The 20960-nt window shown below is 46.3% G+C and overlaps 1 protein-coding gene across 1 annotated transcript in view; it reads right to left on the minus strand.

Annotated features, from left to right (window-relative positions):
* Positions 1-20236, minus strand: part of LOC124021900 (receptor-type tyrosine-protein phosphatase R-like) — a 125053-nt gene extending 104817 nt beyond the window's left edge. The window contains 3 exon segments of the mRNA XM_046337033.1: positions 13005-13206; positions 13536-13758; positions 19904-20236. Coding sequence (XP_046192989.1) covers positions 13005-13206; positions 13536-13758; positions 19904-19967 — 489 coding nt within the window. The 5' untranslated portion in view covers positions 19968-20236.
* Between the last annotated feature and the right edge of the window lie 724 nt (positions 20237-20960).

Consider the following 20960-nt stretch of genomic DNA (forward strand, 5'->3'; position numbering starts at 1 on the left):
AAAATGGTGGCTACCACTTTCTCAGGTTGAATCCAGCTCTGTCTGTCACTCAGTACCACTGGTTCAGGCAGTGGTACTGGCAGCTGTCCTTGGTGCTGAAAGGGATGGAGGATAACTGTTTACATAATGTTCTCTGGCAGCAGCTACAGGGACCTAGGATACAAAACAAAGAAGAATCTGTCTGTCTGGTCTGGTCTGGTCTGGTCTGGTCTGGTCTGTCTGTCTGTCTGTCTGTCTGTCTGTCTGTCTGTCTGTCTGTCTGTCTGTCTGTCTGTCTGTCTGTCTGTCTGTCTGTCTGTCTGTCTGTCTGTCTGTCTGTCTGTCTGTCTGTCTGTCTGTCTGTCTGTCTGTCTGTCTGTCTGTCTGTCTGTCTGTCTGTCTGTCTGTCTGTCTGTCTGTCAAATCAAATTCTATTGGTCACAAACACATGGTAGCTACATGCTTATGCTTCTAGATCTGACAGTGCAGCAGTATCTAACAGGTAACATCTAACTATTCCACAACAAAACCTAATACAGACGGACAGACGGACAGACGGACAGACGGACAGACAGACAGACAGACAGACAGACAGACAGACAGACAGACAGACAGACAGACAGACAGACAGACAGACAGACAGACAGACAGACAGACAGACAGACAGACAGACAGACAGACAGACAGACAGACAGACAGACAGACAGACAGACATGCTCCCATTGAGGTGCGTTGAGATAGACAGACAGTAGGACCTCTTTGCGTCAGAGGACCGGTTTCCCCATCAGCCTCTCCGTGTAGTTACCACGGAGATGATTATCCACTCCACCACATCATCATCATCATCGCTTATCACCGACCTGTGGCACATCACAGACATTACCTCTATTATACACACTGCCTGCCTGCTCTTTCTCATTTCCTGTTAAAACCATTCACCACCTATCTACTAGAGACAGGAGGAGGAGGAGGAGAAGCTGTCATGTATTGGATTTGACCATATCTTGTAGTCTGTCTAGACCTGCTGTTGCTAAGTTACTGGAAAACAGCAACATGGCTTAACGGTGGAGCATTTTCTCCTTAGAAGGAAAGATAATATTTTGGCGACAGAGAGAGATGCAAGAGAGACAGACAGAGCGAGAGAGGGGGAGAGATAGAGAAACAGGGAGAGAGAGAGAGAGACAGAGGAGAGAAAGAGACAGAGCGAGAGAGGGGAGAGAGAGAGAGACAGAGCGAGAGAGGGGGAGAGAGACAGAGAGAGAGGGGGAGAGGAGAAACGAGAGACAGACAGAGAGAGAGGGGGAGAGAGACAGAGAGAGAGGACAGAGAGAGAGAGAGAGAGAGAGAGAGAGAGGAGAGACAAAGAGTGAGAGAGAGAAAAGAGAGAGAGAATCCCATTTTTAGATCAACATCTTTATAATACTCATTATCCATTCTAGAGAGATCCCCCTCGGGCCAAACACCAGGCCTTGGGTTGCTTTCACACAGATCTCATTGGTACAAACACTCTAAACAGCATCCGAGCCTCTGCTAGCCAGCGCCATGGCACCCATCTTTCCTTGGGGAGGTGGTAGGTGGCCAGTCGTAGCTGTTATGTGTGTTGAGATGGGCTACAGAGAAGAGCTGGTCACATACATCTTTCCTTGGGAGGTGGTAGGTGGCCAGTCGTAGCTGTTATGTGTGTTGAGATGGGCTACAGAGAAGAGCTGGTCACATACATCTTTCCTTGGGGAGGTGGTAGGTGGCCAGTCGTAGCTGTTATGTGTGTTGAGATGGGCTACAGAGAAGAGCTGGTCACAGAGACCTTTGGGCCGGAGCAGCTAACATGATGTCAGTAGAGAGATACTGTCCGCTGCTCTGCTATGGTTTCATACAGAAGGCAAAGACAGGAGATCTATGTAGGAGACTGTCCTGTTCAATTGGGGATATGTCCCCCCCCCCCCGGACACAGAGTGGCCCTGTCTCCTCACTCTGTCTCACAGCTCTACTCCTCTGTCTCATAGCTCTACTCCTCTGTCTCATAGCTCTACTCCTCTGTCTCTCTGTCTCATAGCTCTACTCCTCTGTCTCTCTGTCTCATAGCTCTACTCCTCTGTCTCATAGCTCTACTCCTCTGTCTCATAGCTCTACTCATCTGTCTCTCTGTCTCTGTCTCTGTCTGTCTCTCTCTCCTCTCTCTCTACTCCTCTGTCTCATAGCTCTACTCCTCTGTCTCATAGCTCTACTCCTCTGTCTCATAGCTCTACTCCTCTTTCTCATAGCTCTACTCCTCTGTCTCACAGCTCTACTCCTCTGTCTCATAGCTCTACTCCTCTGTCTCACAGCTCTACTCCTCTGTCTCACAGCTCTACTCCTCTGTCTCACAGCTCTACACCTCTGTCTCACAGCTCTACACCTCTGTCTCACAGCTCTACACCTCTGTCTCATAGCTCTACTCCTCTGTCTCATAGCTCTACTCCTCTGTCTCATAGCTCTACTCCTCTGTCTCTCTCTCCTCTCTCTCTACTCCTCTGTCTCTCTCTCCTCACTCTGTCTCACAGCTCTCCTCCTCTGTCTCTCTCCCTCTCTCTACTCTGGGTCTCACAGCTCTTCTCCTCTCTCTCTCTGTCTCTCTCAGGGTTGTGAAGAGGCAACACTTTGTTTACACACCGGGGTAATTTGTATCTCAGTAATGCTCCTCTATTTGTCATGCATGGTGGTATAACTATGTGTTCAGCGTCTATTGTTATAAATGATTAGTTTACTCCGTCCTTACAAAGCATTGTGGGCTGGACGAGGTAAACTAATTGGACTGAATGCTACAGTAAGCAAACAGCAGTGTTGTTCATTAGTGGTCTACGTTACTCCATAGCCTCAGCCAGCCTGTGTGTGTGTGTGTGTGTGTGTGTGTGTGTGTGTGTGTGTGTGTGTGTGTGTGTGTGTGTGTGTGTGTGTGTGTGTGTGTGTGTGTGTGTGTGTGTGTGTGTGTGTGTGTGTGTGTGTGTGTGTGTGTGTGTGTGTGTGTGTGTGTGTGTGTGTGTGTGTGTGTGTGTGTGTGTGTGTGTGTGTGTGTTTTAAAAATGTATTTTACCTTTATTTAACTAGGCAAGTCAGTTAAGAACAAATTCTTACTCTCAATGATGGCCTAGGAACAGTGGGTTAACTGGTCTAGGAACAGTGGGTTAACTGGTCTAGGAACAGTGGGTTAACTGGTCTAAGAACAGTGGGTTAACTGGTCTAGGAACAGTGGGTTAACTGGTCTAGGAACAGTGGGTTAACTGGTCTAGGAACAGTGGGTTAACTGGTCTAGGAACAGTGGGTTAACTGGTCTAGGAACAGTGGGTTAACTGGTCTAAGAACAGTGGGTTAACTGGTCTAGGAACAGTGGGTTAACTGGTCTAGGAACAGTGGGTTAACTGGTCTAGGAACAGTGGGTTAACTGGTCTAGGAACAGTGGGTTAACTGGTCTAGAAACAGTGGGTAAACTGCCTGTTCAGGGGCAGAACGACAGATTTGTATCTTGTCAGCTCGGGGGTTTGAACTCGCAACCTTCCTGTCCAACCTTCCTGTCCAACGCTCTAACCACTAGGCTACCCTGCCTGTGTGTGTGTGTGTGTGTGTGTGTGTGTGTGTGTGTGTGTGTGTGTGTGTGTGTGTGTGTGTGTGTGTGTGTGTGTGTGTGTGTGTGTGTGTGTGTGTGTGTGTGCGTGCGTGCGCGCGCGTGTGTGTGTGTACAGTGGAGCTTCTACAGTGTCTGTCTCATCCCTGTACTGTCTGTCTCATCCCTGTACTGTCTGTCTCATCCCTGTACTGTCTGATTCATCCCTGTACTGTCTGATTCATCCCTGTACTGTCTGTCTCATCTCTGTACTCCATCCCTGTACTGTCTGTCTCATCTCTGTACTGTCTGATTCATCCCTGTACTGTCTGATTCATCCCTGTACTGTCTGTCTCATCCCTGTACTGTCTGTCTCATCCCTGTACTGTCTGTCTCATCCCTGTACTGTCTGTCTCATCCCTGTACTGTCTGTCTCATCCCTGTACTGTCTGATTCATCCCTGTACTGTCTGTCTCATCTCTGTACTGTCTGATTCATCCCTGTACTGTCTGATTCATCCCTGTACTGTCTGTCTCATCTCTGTACTGTCTGATTCATCCCTGTACTGTCTGATTCATCCCTGTACTGTCTGATTCATCCCTGTACTGTCTGTCTCATCCCTGTACTGTCTGTCTCATCCCTGTACTGTCTGTCTCATCCCTGTACTGTCTGTCTCATCCCTGTACTGTCTGTCTCATCCATGTACTGTCTGTCTCATCCCTGTACAGTCTGTCTCATCCATGTACAGTCTGTCTCATCCATGTACAGTCTGTCTCATCCCTGTACAGTCTGTCTCATCCCTATACAGTCTGATTCATCCCTATACAGTCTGTCTCATCCCTGTACTGTCTGTCTCATCCCTGTACAGTCTGTCTCATCCCTGTACTGTCTGTCTCATCCCTGTACTGTCTGTCTCATTAGTGTAGTGATGTGTATTTCATAGTCCATAGGAGTCTTCCCCCCTCTCTATATATCTCTCTCTCTGGTCTTCCTCCCCTCTCTATATATATCTCTCTCTTCCTCCCCTCTCTCTTATATCTCCCCTGGTCTTCCTCCCCTCTCTCTATATATCTCTCTCACTCTGCCTATCTGTTTGTTTCTCTCTCTCGTTCTCTCTCTCCCTCCCTCCTTTCTCTTGTGATCAGTTGTTAAATCAGAGGATTCTGGTCGGTCTACAGACAGAGTGCTGAAGGGACCACTGAGCCAGTAAAGTGATTGATTTTAAGGTTGCATCCTGAATGGCACCCTATTCCTTACATAGTGCACTCATTTTGAACAGGTCCCATATGGCTCTGTAGCGCACTATAGAGGGAATATTGTGCCATTTAGGAGACAGGCTTGAATTAGGGTAGGGTTCTGTGTCGTCCATAAACCTTTCAGCAGACTAGCCAGGTGACTATGGCTAGACAGGGTACTACGGCTAACCGGGAGACTACGGCTAACCGGGAGACTACGGACGGACGGACAGACAGACAGACAGACAGACAGACAGACAGACAGACAGACAGACAGACAGACAGACAGACAGACAGACAGACAGACAGACAGACAGACAGACAGACAGACAGACAGACAGACAGACAGACAGACAGACAGACAGACAGACAGACAGACAGACAGACAGACAGACAGACAGACAGACAGACAGACAGACAGACAGACAGACAGACAGACAGACAGACAGACAGACAGACAGACAGACAGACAGACAGACAGACAGACAGACAGACAGACAGACAGACAGACAGACAGACAGACAGACAGACAGACAGACAGACAGACAGACAGACAGACAGACAGACAGACAGACAGACAGACAGACAGACAGACAGACAGACAGTGTCTCTGTTCTCTTTTAGATGAAGACGTTTTCTAGCAGTGTTCTGACAGCAGACGCCTCTCTCTCTAGTTAGAACACAATACACTGGTGAAAAATAACACCACAAAGCAGCCCGTTGTCTCCTGTGTGTGTGTGTGTGTGTGTGTGTGTGTGTGTGTGTGTGTGTGTGTGTGTGTGTGTGTGTGTGTGTGTGTGTGTGTGTGTGTGTGTGTGTGTGTGTGTGTGTGTGTGTGTGTGTGTGTGTGTGTGTGTGTGTGTGTGTGTGTGTGTGTGTGTGTGTGTGTGTGTGTGTGGTGGGGTTCAGCTGGCACTGTAAGAGAATCTCAATGTGAAAGTGAAGGTCAACGCAACGTATCTAATCGTTAATGTTACGTAACGACCCAATCTATATACTTATCACATACACAATCTATAGGAGAGAACACATACACAATCTATAGGAGAGAACACATACATAATCTATAGGAGAGAACACATATATAATCTATAGGAGAGAACACATATAGAATCTATAGGAGAGAACACATACACAATCTATAGGAGAGAACACATATAGAATCTATAGGAGAGAACACATACACAATCTATAGGAGAGAACACATATAGAATCTATAGGAGAGAACACATACACAATCTATAGGAGAGAACACATATATAATATATAGGAGAGAACACATATAGAATCTATAGGAGAGAACACATACACAATCTATAGGAGAGAACACATACACAAATCTATAGGAGAGAACACATACACAATCTATAGGAGAGAACACATATATAATCTATAGGAGAGAACACATATAGAATATATAGGAGAGAACACATATATAATATATAGGAGAGAACACATATAGAATCTATAGGAGAGAACACATATATAATATATAGGAGAGAACACATATAGAATCTATAGGAGAGAACACATATATAATATATAGGAGAGAACACATATAGAATCTATAGGAGAGAACACATATATAATATATAGGAGAGAACACATATAGAATCTATAGGAGAGAACACATATATAATCTATAGGAGAGAACACATATAGAATCTATAGGAGAGAACACATATATAATCTATAGGAGAGAACACATATATAATCTATAGGAGAGAACACATATATAATCTATAGGAGAGAACACATATATAATCTATAGGAGAGAACACATATATAATCTATAGGAGAGAACACATATATAATCTATAGGAGAGAACACATACACAATCTATAGGAGAGAACACATATAGAATCTATATGAGAGAACACATATAGAATCTATATGAGAGAACACATATATAATCTATAGGAGAGAACACATCCACAATCTATAGGAGAGAACACATACACAATCTATAGGAGAGAACACATATATAATCTATAGGAGAGAACACATATATAATATATAGGAGAGAACACATATATAATCTATAGGAGAGAACACATATATAATCTATAGGAGAGAACACATATATAATCTATAGGAGAGAACACATATATAATCTATAGGAGAGAACACATATATAATCTATAGGAGAGAACACATATATAATCTATAGGAGAGAACACATATATAATCTATAGGAGAGAACACATATATAATCTATAGGAGAGAACACATATATAATCTATAGGAGAGAACACATACACAATCTATAGGAGAGAACACATATAGAATCTATAGGAGAGAACACATATATAATCTATAGGAGAGAACACATATACAATCTATAGGAGAGAACACATACACAATCTATAGGAGAGAACACATACACAATCTATAGGAGAGAACACATATAGAATCTATAGGAGAGAACACATATTGAATCTATAGGAGAGAACACATATATAATCTATAGGAGAGAACACATATATAATCTATAGGAGAGAACACATACACAATCTATAGGAGAGAACACATACACAATCTATAGGAGAGAACACATACACAATCTATAGGAGAGAACACATACACAATCTATAGGAGAGAACACATACACAATCTATAGGAGACAACACATATATAATCTATAGGAGAGAACACATATATAATCTATAGGAGAGAACACATATATAATCTATAGGAGAGAACACATACACAATCTATAGGAGAGAACACATACACAATCTATAGGAGAGAACACATACACAATCTATAGGAGAGAACACATACACAATCTATAGGAGAGAACACATACACAATCTATAGGAGAGAACACATATATAATCTATAGGAGAGAACACATACACAATCTATAGGAGAGAACACATACACAATCTATAGGAGAGAACACATATATAATCTATAGGAGGGAACTGTTGTCTTGGTCCATTACTCTCCCAGTACAGTACAATGTCTCTGCTTATTGCTTAGGGCTGTTGTCTTGGTCCATTACTCTCCCAGTACAGTACCATGTCTCTGCTTATTGCTTAGGGCTGTTGTCTTGGTCCATTACTCTCCCAGTACAGTACAATGTCTCTGCTTATTGCTTAGGGCTGTTGTCTTGGTCTGTTACTCTCCCAGTACAGTACAATGTCTCTGCTTATTGCTTAGGGCTGTTGTCTTGGTCTGTTACTCTCCCAGTACAGTACAATGTCTCTGCTTATTGCTTAGGGCTGTTGTCTTGGTCTGTTACTCTCCCAGTACAGTACCATGTCTCTGCTTATTGCTTAGGGCTGTTGTCTTGGTCTGTTACTCTCCCAGTACAGTACCATGTCTCTGCTTATTGCTTAGGGCTGTTGTCTTGGTCTGTTACTCTCCCAGTACAGTACCATGTCTCTGCTTATTGCTTAGGGCTGTTGTCTTGGTCCATTACTCTCCCAGTACAGTACCATGTCTCTGCTTATTGCTTAGGGCTGTTGTCTTGGTCCATTACTCTCCCAGTACAGTACCATGTCTCTGCTTATTGCTTAGGGCTGTTGTCTTGGTCCATTACTCTCCCAGTACAGTACCATGTCTCTGCTTATTGCTTAGGGCTGTTGTCTTGGTCCATTACTCTCCTCTATTTTTACAGATAACTTTCCACTGGTTTTACACCAAGCTAGAATGACTATGAACACGGATGACTCCCAGTCGACATGTCAGCACCTCAAAGCCTGTGAGCTCACTGACCTTCTAAAAACAGCAGTCACAGTCAGTATGGCAATGGCTGACTGATAGTAAAACTAAACACATCTGAAACTAAAAGCATTTGTATTTGGTTCAAAACATTTTTCTAAAGACATAAACCTCAACTGGAGTTTGTGTTGAGAAAGTTTAAAGTTTAACTCCTAGGTATAACACACAGTGGTCTATTATTACATTGACAAAGTTGAGGAAGTTTAACTCCTAGGTATAACACACAGTATGGTCTATTATTACGGTCCACACATATTGACAAAGTGGAGGTTTAACTCCTAGGTATAACACACAGTATGGTCTATTATTACGGTCCACTCATATTGACAAAGTTGTTGTGAAAATTGGGAGGGGTATGTCTTTTATAAAATATGTGTTTTCAGGCTTCTTGATTACTGTCCGGTAATATGGTCAGGTGCAGACAAGACAGACCTAGTAAACCTGCAGCTGGTTCAAAACAGAGAAGCCTTGCCCTTAACTACACATACAGAACTAACATCAACAACATGCAGGCCAGTCTTTCCTGGTTGAGGTTTTGACGAGATATGAACTGCTTCTCTTCTAGTTGTTTTAATGAGAAATATTACCGTGATGAAAGTTCCAGATTGTCTACGTAAATCAAATAACATTCAGCTCAGACACCCACAAGGCATTTCACTAGGGGTCTCATCACAGTCCCCAAGTTCAAAACGAACTCACGGCAACACACAGTATTCTACAGAGACATGATCACATGGAACTCCCTTTCACCTCAAATTACTCAAGAAAACAGCAAGATTCCCTTAAGAAATGTAGGAAACAACATCTCGTGGAAAGACAGAGACTGTGTGGACACACAAACACACACAGACACACTCTAACACACAGACACACGCTAACACACAAACACACACAGACACACAGACACACAGACACACACAGACACACTCTAACACACAGACACACGCTAACACACACAGACACACTAACACACACAGACACACTAACACACAGACACACAAACACACACAGACACACACAGACACAGACACACGCTAACACAGACACACGCTAACACACAGACACACGCTAACACACAGACTAACACACAGACACACGCTAACACACAGACACACAACACACACAAACACACAGACACACTCTAACACACAGACACACGCTAACACAGACACACGCTAACACAGACACACGCTAACACACACAGACACACGCTAACACACAGACACACACAGACACACTCTAACACACAAACACACACAGACACACTCTAACACACAAACACACACAGACACACTCTAACACACAGACACACGCTAACACACAGACACGACACACTAGCACACAAACACACACAGACACACGCTAAGACACACAGACACACGCTAACACACACCTAACACACAGACACAGACACTAACACACAGACACACGCTAACACACAAACACACTAACACACACACACACACACACAGACACACTCTAACACACAGACACACGCTAACAACAGACACACACCACACAAACACACACAGACACACTCTAACACACAAACACACACAGACACACTCTAACACACAGACACACGCTAACACAATCAGACACACAAACACACAGACAGAACACACTAACACACAAACACACTAACACACAAACACACACAGACACACTCTAACACACAGACACACTCTAACACAGACACACTTCTAACACACAGACACAGACACACTAACACACAGACACACTCTAACACACAGACACACGACACACTGCTAACACAGACACACGCTAACACAGACACACTCTAACACACAGACACACGCTAACACAGACACACTCTAACACACAGACACACGCTAACACAGACGCACGCTAACACAGACACACGCTAACACACAGACACACACACGCTAACTAACACACAGACACACGCTAACACAGACACACTCTAACACACGCTACAACACAGACACACGCTAACACACAGACACACTAACACACAGACACAACACACAGACACACGCTAACACAGACACACGCTAACACAGACACACTAACACACAGACACACGCTAACACACAACACACTCTAACACACAGACACACTCCTAACACACAGACACACGCTAACACAGACACACACTAACACACAGACACACTCTAACACTAACACACTCCTTCTGAAGGCCTGCCTGTTATAATAGCAGATGGTGTTTCTCATCCATCACAGAGAGGGGGACATCGGGGCCATCTGGCCCCAGCCAGGCCTCACCCACCTTCAGGACCAATGGCTTCAACCCGGGCCTCTTCCCACATACTCCACCCTCACTCTGAACGGTCAAAACCCATGTCTCAGCAAGAGCTCTTGACGTGTTAAATTATCAATTAAATGATCAATCATTCAATCATCATTATCTACAATCAAGGACTCTGAATCCACTGTGTTACGATAGTTAATCACTTCTCAAGGTGAAGATCCATAGGATGGCAATCCTCCAACCTGGTCTGCTATACATTCAGAGCTGCTTCTGGGTGGAATCCTATGTTCTGAGGTTTCAGACGGACACCCAGAGTGTCGGGCCCACAGTAGTTCATATATTCATGATTGTATTTCCTGTCGTTTCAGACGGACACCCAGAGTGTCGGGCTCACAGTAGTTCATATATTCATGATTGTTTGCAACCAAAGTCGCTTGACTCCACTGGCTCAAGATACCAAAGTGAAAATCCATAAAATCGCAGTCACCCAACCATCAATCATTATCTGGGTCATTCCATGAAATGAGTGTCTTTTTGATGTTTTAAGATGAAATTCTGCATCAATACAGAGTTGTGTCTTGTGGGGTATGTATGGGTGTCTGTGGTATCTCCATGTGGTTTAAAGACCACATGGCGAATTTAATAAATCATTTGAAAAAAAAATAGAAATAAAGACATGCTAAAGTGCTCAACTTCATCATTTTGACGTGTCCCTCTGTGACTTTTAACCCACTTAAACCCTTTTCCCCTGTCACTAGGGGATTTATGGCTGATTAAAAATGAAATCGTCAACCCTGTCACGGTCAACCCTGTTACGGTCAACCCTGTGATGGTCACGCCTGTTACTGTCAACCCTGTTACTGTCAACCCTGATACGGTCAACCCTGTTACTGTCAACCCGTTACAGTCAACCCTGTTACTGTCAACCCCGTTACTGTCAACCCTGTTACGGTCAACCCCGTTACTGTCAACCCTGTTACGGTCAACCCTGTTACTGTCAACCCTGTTACTGTGTTACGGTCAACCCTGTTACGGTCAACCCTGTTACTGTCAACCCTGTTACGGTCAACCCTGTTACGGTCAACCCTGTTACTGTCAACCCTGTTACTGTCAACCCTGTTACTGTCAACCCTGTTACGGTCAACCCTGTTACTGTCAACCCTGTTACTGTCAACCCTGTTACGGTCAACCCCGTTACTGTCAACCCTGTTACTGTCAACCCTGTTACTGTCAACCCCGTTACTGTCAACCCTGTTACGGTCAACCCTGTTACGGTCAACCCTGTTACGGTCAACCCTGTTACGGTCAACCCTGTTACTGTCAACCCTGTTACTGTCAACCCTGTTACGGTCAACCCTGTTACGGTCAACCCTGTTACGGTCAACCCTGTTACGGTCAACCCCGTTACTGTCAACCCTGTTACGGTCAACCCTGTTACTGTCAACCCCGTTACTGTCAACCCCTGTTACTGTCAACCCTGTTACGGTCAACCCTGTTACGGTCAACCCTGTTACGGTCAACCCTGTTACTGTCAACCCTGTTACTGTGTTACGGTCAACCCTGTTACGGTCAACCCTGTTACTGTCAACCCTGTTACTGTCAACCCTGTTACTGTCAACCCTGTTACTGTCAACCCTGTTACTGTGTTACTGTCAACCCTGTTACGGTCAACCCCGTTACTGTCAACCCTGTTACGGTCAACCCTGTTACGGTCAACCCTGTTACGGTCAACCCTGTTACTGTCAACCCTGTTACTGTGTTTACGGTCAACCCTGTTACGGTCAACCCTGTTACTGTCAGTCAACCCCGTTACTGTCAACCCTGTCAACCCTGTTACTGTGTTACGGTCAACCCTGTTACGGTCAACCCTGTTACGGTCAACCCTTACTGTCAACCCTGTTACTGTCAACCCTGTTACTGTCAACCCTGTTACTGTGTTACGGTCAACCCTGTTACGGTCAACCCTGTTACTGTCAACCCTGTTACTGTGTTACGGTCAACCCTGTTACTGTGTTACGGTCAACCCTGTTACTGTGTTACTGTCAACCCTGTTACGGTCAACCCTGTTACTGTGTTACAACCCTGTTACGGTCAACCCTGTTACGGTCAACCCTGTTACGGTCAACCCTGTTACGGTCAACCTGTTTTTTTTTACCAAACATCTCCAAAGGCACTGGTGGAGCGACCCATCAATACGTCCAGAGTGTAGTAAATATCTCCTCTACTCACCACGGTGACCATACAGCGTGCTGAGACCGGAGCGTTCTCCACCCGTACCTCCTGCTCCGGCTGTGCCAACAGGCTGACGGCTCCATGCCCACGGGGCGCCTGGCGGGACTGGGACTCCAGCAGGGCAGCGGGCATCAGCTTAGCCAGCCTGGCATGGGTCTGGGAGGACTGGGTGAGGAGGCTGTCCACCCTGGCCATGTCCCTGCTGAAACATTCTGTATGATCAGGGTGCACTATGGAGACATCTCATTAGTTCCATCTCATGTGTACCACGGCAGGTATAACCTGAATCGCAGTATTACATACAGTAACACAAGATACAAGACAACAAAAGGAGTTGGTTGTAAAATACTATTCAACTAAAGGTTCAATTGTGTTGAATAATTCTTCATCGTGTCCCTTTCTGTGAACTGTCTCTTGCATCTCAAACTCAACATCCTCACTACATCTGTGTTTCATTTTGTTTTTTTAAAATGCATTTCATTTTTTGTTATGTGATGGACTGTGTTGGTTTCAAGCATCTCTCTTTACCTGAAGCTGTCCAGTCTGGCCTGATGCTGGCCCCTGAGGGTGTTAACCAAGGCATGGAGACTGTCTCTGTCCCCACCACGCTGCCACCCGGGTGTCTCCAGACCCAGGGTCCTCTCCTGGCCATCTTGGTCCACGTGACGGTACACCGGGACCGGGCTATCCGACCACCTCCTCCCCTCACCGGTCCTGGTCGTGTAGCGGTCATGGTCACCAGAAAAAACATCTACAAAGAGAGAGGGAATGGGTTGATGCTAGCTGCAGGTCTACCACTATGGTTGATGCTATGCTATCTGCAGGTCTACCACTATGGTTGATGCTATGCTAGCTGCAGGTCTACCACTATGGTTGATGCTATGCTAGCTGCAGGTCTACCACTATGGTTGATGCTATGCTAGCTGCAGGTCTACCACTATGGTTGATGCTATGCTAGCTGCAGGTCTACCACTATGGTTGATGCTATGCTAGCTGCAGGTCTACCACTATGGTTGATGCTATGCTAGCTGCAGGTCTACCACTATGGTTGATGCTAGCTGCAGGTCTACCACTATGGTTGATGCTATGCTAGCTGCAGGTCTACCACTATGGTTGATGCTATGCTAGCTGTAGGTCTACCACTATGGTTGATGCTATGCTAGCTGCAGGTCTACCACTATGGTTGATGCTATGCTAGCTGCAGGTCTACCACTATGGTTGATGCTATGCTAGCTGTAGGTCTACCACTATGGTTGATGCTATGCTAGCTGTAGGTCTACCACTATGGTTGATGCTATGCTAGCTGCAGGTCTACCACTATGGTTGATGCTATGCTAGCTGCAGGTCTACCACTATGGTTGATGCTATGCTAGCTGTAGGTCTACCACTATGGTTGATGCTATGCTAGCTGTAGGTCTACCACTATGGTTGATGCTATGCTAGCTCTAGGTCTTACCACTCTGGTTGATGCTGTGCTATCTGCAGGTCGACCACTATGGTTGATGCTATGCTAGCTGTAGGTCTACCGCTATGGTTGATGCTATGCTAGCTGTAGGTCTACCGCTATGGTTGATGCTATGCTAGCTGTAGGTCTACCGCTATGGTTGATGCTATGCTAGCTGTAGGTCTACCGCTATGGTTGATGCTATGCTAGCTGTAGGTCTACCACTATGGTTGATGCTATGCTAGCTGTAGGTCTACCACTGTGGTTGATGCTATGCTAGCTCTAGGTCTTACCACTCTGGTTGATGCTGTGCTATCTGCAGGTCGACCACTATGGTTGATGCTATGCTAGCTGTAGGTCTACCGCTATGGTTGATGCTATGCTAGCTGTAGGTCTACCACTATGGTTGATGCTATGCTAGCTGTAGGTCTACCACTATGGTTGATGCTATGCTAGCTGTAGGTCTACCGCTATGGTTGATGCTATGCTAGCTGTAGGTCTACCACTATGGTTGATGCTATGCTAGCTGCAGGTCTACCAATATGGTTGATGCTATGCTAGATGTAGGTCTACCACTATGGTTGATGCTATGCTAGCTGTAGGTCTACCACTATGGTTGATGCTATGCTAGCTGCAGGTCTACCAATATGGTTGATGCTATGCTAGCTGTAGGTCTACCACTATGGTTGATGCTATGCTAGCTCTAGGTCTTACCACTCTGGTTGATGCTGTGCTATCTGCAGGTCGACCACTATGGTTGATGCTATGCTAGCTGTAGGTCTACCGCTATGGTTGATGCTATGCTAGCTGTAGGTCTACCACTATGGTTGATGCTATGCTAGCTGCAGGTCTACCAATATGGTTGATGCTATGCTAGATGTAGGTCTACCACTATGGTTGATGCTATGCTAGCTGCAGGTCTACCAATATGGTTGATGCTATGCTAGATGTAGGTCTACCACTATGGTTGATGCTATGCTAGCTGCAGGTCTACCAATATGGTTGATGCTATGCTAGATGTAGGTCTACCACTATGGTTGATGCTATGCTAGATGTAGGTCTACCACTATGGTTGATGCTATGCCAACTGCAGGTTTACCCATATGGTTTCTTTGGACTCAAAATGCTAATCAAGATTTATTGACATCAAGTTTCATTTTGAACTCTCAGTATAACCAGATATAAAAAATGAATCCCTCACAGACAAGAAAGATAAAGAGGAAGAACGAGAGCATCACACAGTTCATAGGAAGAGGAAGGAGAGAGAGAGAGGGATGTTCTACATAGTCTGGTATTATAGAGAAGAAGGAGAGAGAGAGGGATGTTCTATATAGTCTGGTATTATAGAGAAGAAGGAGAGAGAGAGGGATGTTCTATATAGTCTGGTATTATAGAGATGAATGAGAGAAGGAGAGATGTTCTATATTGTCTGGTATTGTAGAGAAGAAGGAGAGAGAGAGATGTTTTATATAGTCTGGTATTATAGAGAAGAATGAGAGAAGGAGAGATGTTCTATATGGTCTGGTATTATAGAGAAGAAGGAGAGAGAGAGGGATGTTCTATATGGACTGGTATTATAGAGAAGAAGGAGAGAGAGAGGATGTTCTATATAGTCTGATATTATAGAGAAGAAGGAGGAGAGAGAGATGTTCTACATAGTCTGGTATTATAGAGAAGAAGGAGAGAGAGAGATGTTCTATATAGTCTGATATGACAGAAAAGAAGGAGAGAGAGGGATGGATAGTGTTCATAGTCTTTGGTATTAGTTTAATTAAGCTGATCAGTCATCCGCTCATGCCCCGAGCCATGAAACCTGCCCCCTTTCCTCTTTCTCCCTCTCCCTGCTCTTTGTGCTCTCTCTCTTTCACTTTCTCTCTCTGGCTCTCTCTCTCTGTGCTCTTTCTCTCTCCCTCTCCCTGCTCTCTGTGCTCTCTCTCTCCCTCTCCCTGCTCTCTGTGCTCTCTCTCTCCCTCTCCCTGCTCTCTGTGCCCTCTCTCTCCCTGCTCCCTCTGCTCTTTCTCTCTGTGCTCTCTCTGTGCTCGCTCTGTGCTCTCTCTCCCTGCTCTCTGTGCTCTCTCTCTCTGCTCTCTGTGCTCTCTCTCTGCTGTGCTCTCTCTCCATGCTCTCTGTGCTCTCTCTCCATGCTCTCTGTGCTCTCTCTCCCTGCTCTATGTGCTCTCTCTCCCTGCTCTATGTGCTCTCTCTCCCTGCTCTATGTGCTCTCTCTCTCTGCTCTCTGTGCTCTCTCTCTCTGCTCTCTGTGCTCTCTCTCTCTGTGCTCTCTCTCCATGCTCTCTGTGCTCTCTCTCCCTCTCCCTGCTCCCTGTGCTCTCTCTCTCCCTGCTCCCTCTCTCTTTCTCTCTGTGCTCTCTCCTTCTGTGCTCTCTCCCTGCTCACTGTTTCTCTCACTCTTTCTCGAGTGAATGTCATGTTGTTATTCATTTTCCAGATTGAGAGGCGGAGGCAGCAGGCAGCAGGGAGAGAGATACAGTAGAGAGAGAGAGAGGGGGAGAGAGAGATACAGTAGAGAGAGAGAGAGAGAGAGAGAGAGAGGGGGAGAGAGATACAGTAGAGAGAGAGAGAGAGAGAGAGAAGAAAGGAGGGAGAGATACAGTAGGGAGAGAGAGAGAGAGAGAGAGAGAAAGGGAGGAGAGATACAGTAGGGAGAGAGAGAGAGAGAGAGAGAGAGAGAGAGAGAGAGAGAGAGAGAGAGAGAGAGAGAGAGAGAGAGAGAGAGAGAGAGAGAGAGAGAGAGAGAGAGAGAGAGAGAGAGAGAGAGAGAGAGAGAGAGAGAGAGAGAGAGAGAGAGAGAGAGAAAGGGAGGGAGGGTGAGAGAGAGAGATATGGGGAGAGAAAGATCACATTTCCTCATGTGCCAGGCACGTGTGTCAGCACAGCAAGGTGGTATGGAAGGGAAGTGGGAAGAAGAAATGTCATCCCTCCTAGTAATACATCACACTATATCTGATGCCAGTGAAAAGAATGAAAGCTCTGATTTTAGGAATCATTTCGGCTTCTTCTGAGAGTGTAGAACAGAATAAGCATTCTTGAACTCAGGGGCGTAGGCCTGGAGGTCAACAGCTGCCAATCACATGGGTTTTTTCCCTTCGACCTTCACTGAGTGACAAGCATAGAGTTAGGAATTAGAATGCTAGTGGAATTTAAAAAGATCTCTATGGTAACAGCCAGATGATCTTCCCTAGACATCTAGTTTACAGGCTGCGTTGGTTTTACAGTATCTCTCTGAGTCACAATGACAGGTTTATCAATGGTCTTCTGGTAGAGACTAAGAGCAGAATAAATACATGTAGTCTATCTACATGTCTCTCTCTCTCTCCCCTCTCTCCTCTCCTCCTCTCTCCTCTCCTCCTCTCCCCCTCTCTCCTCTCCTCTCTCCTCTCCTCCTCTCTCCTCTCTCCTCTCCTCCTCTCCCCTCTCTCTTCTCCTCCTCTCTCCTCTCCTCCTCTCCCCCCTCTCTCCTCTCCTCCTCTCTCTTCTCCTCCTCTCCCTCTCCTCCTCTCTCCTCCTCATCTCCCCCTCTGTCCTCTCCTCCTCCTCCCCTCTCCCTCCCTCTCCCTCTCCTCCTCTCTCCTCTCCTCTCCTCCCTCTCTCCTCCTCTCCTCCTCTCCTCCTCCCTCCTCTCCTCTCCTCCTCTCCTCCCTCTCCCCTCTCCTCCTCTCCCTCTCCTCCTCTCCTCCTCTCCCCCTCTGTCCTCTCTCCTCTCCTCCTCTCCCCCTCTCCTCCTCTCCTCCTCTCCTCCCTCCTCTCTCCTCTCCTCCTCTCCTCTCCTCCTCTCCCCTCCTCTCCTCTCCTCCTCTCTCCCTCTCTCTCCCTCTCCTCCTCCTCCTCCTCTCCTCCTCTCCTCCTCTCTCCTCTCCTCCTCTCCTCCTCTCTCCTCCTCTCCTCTCCTCCTCTCCTCCTCTCCTCCCTCCTCTCCTCCTCTCCTCTCCTCTCCTCCTCTCTCCTCTCCTCCCTCTCCCTCTCTCCTCCTCTCCTCCTCTCCTCCTCTCCTCCCTCTCCTCCTCTCCTCCTCCTCTCCTCCTCCCTCCTCCTCCTCCTCTCCCCTCCCTCCTCTCCTCCTCTCCTCCTCTCCTCCTCTCCCTCCCTCCTCCTCCTCTCTCCTCCTCTCCCTCCTCTCCTCCTCCCTCCTCTCCTCCTCTCTCCTCTCCTCCTCTCCTCCTCCTCCCTCTCTCCTCTCTCCTCCTCCTCTCCTCCTCTCCTCCTCTCCTCCTCTCTCCTCCTCTCCTCCTCTCCTCCTCTCTCCTCTCTCCTCTCCTCCTCCTCCTCCTCCTCCTCCTCCTCTCCTCTCCTCCTCTCCTCTCCCTCTCTCCTCCTCTCTCCTCTCCTCCCTCTCCTCTCCCCCTCTCTCCTCTCTCTCCTCTCTCCTCTCTCTCTCCCTCCTCTCCTCTCCTCCTCTCCCCTCTCTCCTCTCCTCCTCTCTCTCCCTCCTCTCCCCCTCCTCCTCTCCTCCTCTCCTCCCTCTCTCCTCTCCCTCCCTCTCTCCTCTCCTCCTCTCCCTCTCCTCCTCCCTCTCTCTCCTCTCCTCCTCTCCTCTCCTCCTCTCCTCCTCCTCTCTCCTCTCCTCCTCTCCTCTCCTCCTCTCCCTCCTCTCCTCCTCTCCTCCTCCTCCTCTCCTCCCTCTCTCTCCTCTCCCCTCTCCTCCTCCTCCCTCTCCTCCTCCTCCCCCCTCTCTCTTTCTCCCTCTTAACCTGTAATAAACTGTGTATCAGTATGATACAGTAATGACAGCCGTAAAATCGATGTAGAATATCACAATAGTAAACTCGGTAATTATTTGATTGTACATTCTCAGTAAAACAACGTGTATAATACGTGACATTGTCTTTAGACTAACACCGTTCACAATACAGGCTAAATCCTTCATCCAGGTCATTACTGCTGCGCGACCCTTCCTCTTTCACAAACACAGTTGAGACATTTTCTCCCTAACGACAGTAGTGTTGTTTTGGGCCGGTTGCTAGCCATGGTCCTGAAAACACTCTTCCTTATTGGATTAGAGGTGGGATTCTATTCGATCGGCTTTCAGCCTCGAGCTTTATGCATTTGCAGACGGACCACACAAACGGAACAACTTCGATTCTGTCTTTGTTGCATGAAAAATTCAGATGAAATATAAGATGGTTATGCTTCTAATGCACCGTTACATATTGACGGTAGCCCTATTCCTCATCATTGGCATAAATCATGCACGCAGCAACAACATGCACGCAGCACCTGACAAAACAAATACCATTACAACCCCGTATAAACTACGTACAGATGTGCCTGCTATGCGTGATGCTGAAAGCATAGGTTATGGAGTTGCATTGAATGGTATAGGTGTTTCTGTGCACTAACTGGACAATAGGCTACAACACCAGTCAGTGATGACATTCATTGAATCTATTTGAATGCTTGCTGGGTTATTGGTGTCCTAATCTGCGCCACTTACCTGCGGTCCCCATCTGTAGTAAAAAGGATAAAACCATTAAAAAGCCGCATCTTCTTTGCTGCATCTTTCCCGTCCAGGTACCGCGGACAGCTCACATTCAAAGGCGATTCGGGAGGAACAAGAAGCGGTCCTTTTTGTCTGTCTGTTTCGGCTGCTGGTGAGGTTAATATCAGGGTTCAATGTCGACAATTACAACGATCCAACCCTGCTATAACTTGCATTCCATTGCGTTTATGTTATACTGTGTGCAAGTTACCAAGTTCAGTCTTTATCATAGCCTCCCGCCCAACGCGCCCCAGAGGAGACAGAGTCGCATCTGGGCTCGAGGCTGCGGTTACTCGGACCGGGTTCGCCTTGTGGAACTAGTTGTCTGCATCAACGCGAAGCAAGATTCCACGCTGCGCTACAGTGGGCGTGGCAGACGTTGCATTCTTGGCCTTTCATTCGCTAAGGTTGATCAAAATGGAAATGAGCAAGATTGTAAAAATGTGAAATTCGAACAGTAAACTATACACCCCATCAACCCCCTCTAAATGCAATGTAAAGATTAGCCAGCACAAAGTAATATTCTCTCTCTGAAAATGCATTGAAAAGACACACACACGCTCTCATATCATTACCAAGCCCAGCTCCTGTAGAGGAGAGGCTGTGCAACAATGACAAAATGTAAAAAATATCAAACAATTAGAGAGTGTCGTTTCCCCAAATGTAAAACCTTTATTGAAGTTTTTGAAGACATCTCTGATGAGAATAAGCTACCCTTGCTGTTGAGGGAGGAGGCAAAGAGCTGTGGGTTGGCAGCACACTACATTGCTGCCTGCCATAAGATGAGGGACATTGTCTGACAGACCAACCAACCTGCACATGTCCTCTATACCATTGTTATTGTTCAATGTATGGTTATTTTGACCCTTGATTATTGTTGTAACTGTTGTCAATAATGATTATTATAAATTTAATTATGTTAATATTGTAACTCTCCAAAGTAAGCTTTGGCAATATGTACATTGATACGTCATGCAGAGAAAGAGACAGAGAGAGACAGAGAGAGAGACAG

This window comes from Oncorhynchus gorbuscha, unplaced genomic scaffold (assembly GCF_021184085.1).
Source record: "Oncorhynchus gorbuscha isolate QuinsamMale2020 ecotype Even-year unplaced genomic scaffold, OgorEven_v1.0 Un_scaffold_1247, whole genome shotgun sequence".
In the NCBI taxonomy this organism is placed as follows: Eukaryota; Metazoa; Chordata; class Actinopteri; order Salmoniformes; family Salmonidae; genus Oncorhynchus; species Oncorhynchus gorbuscha.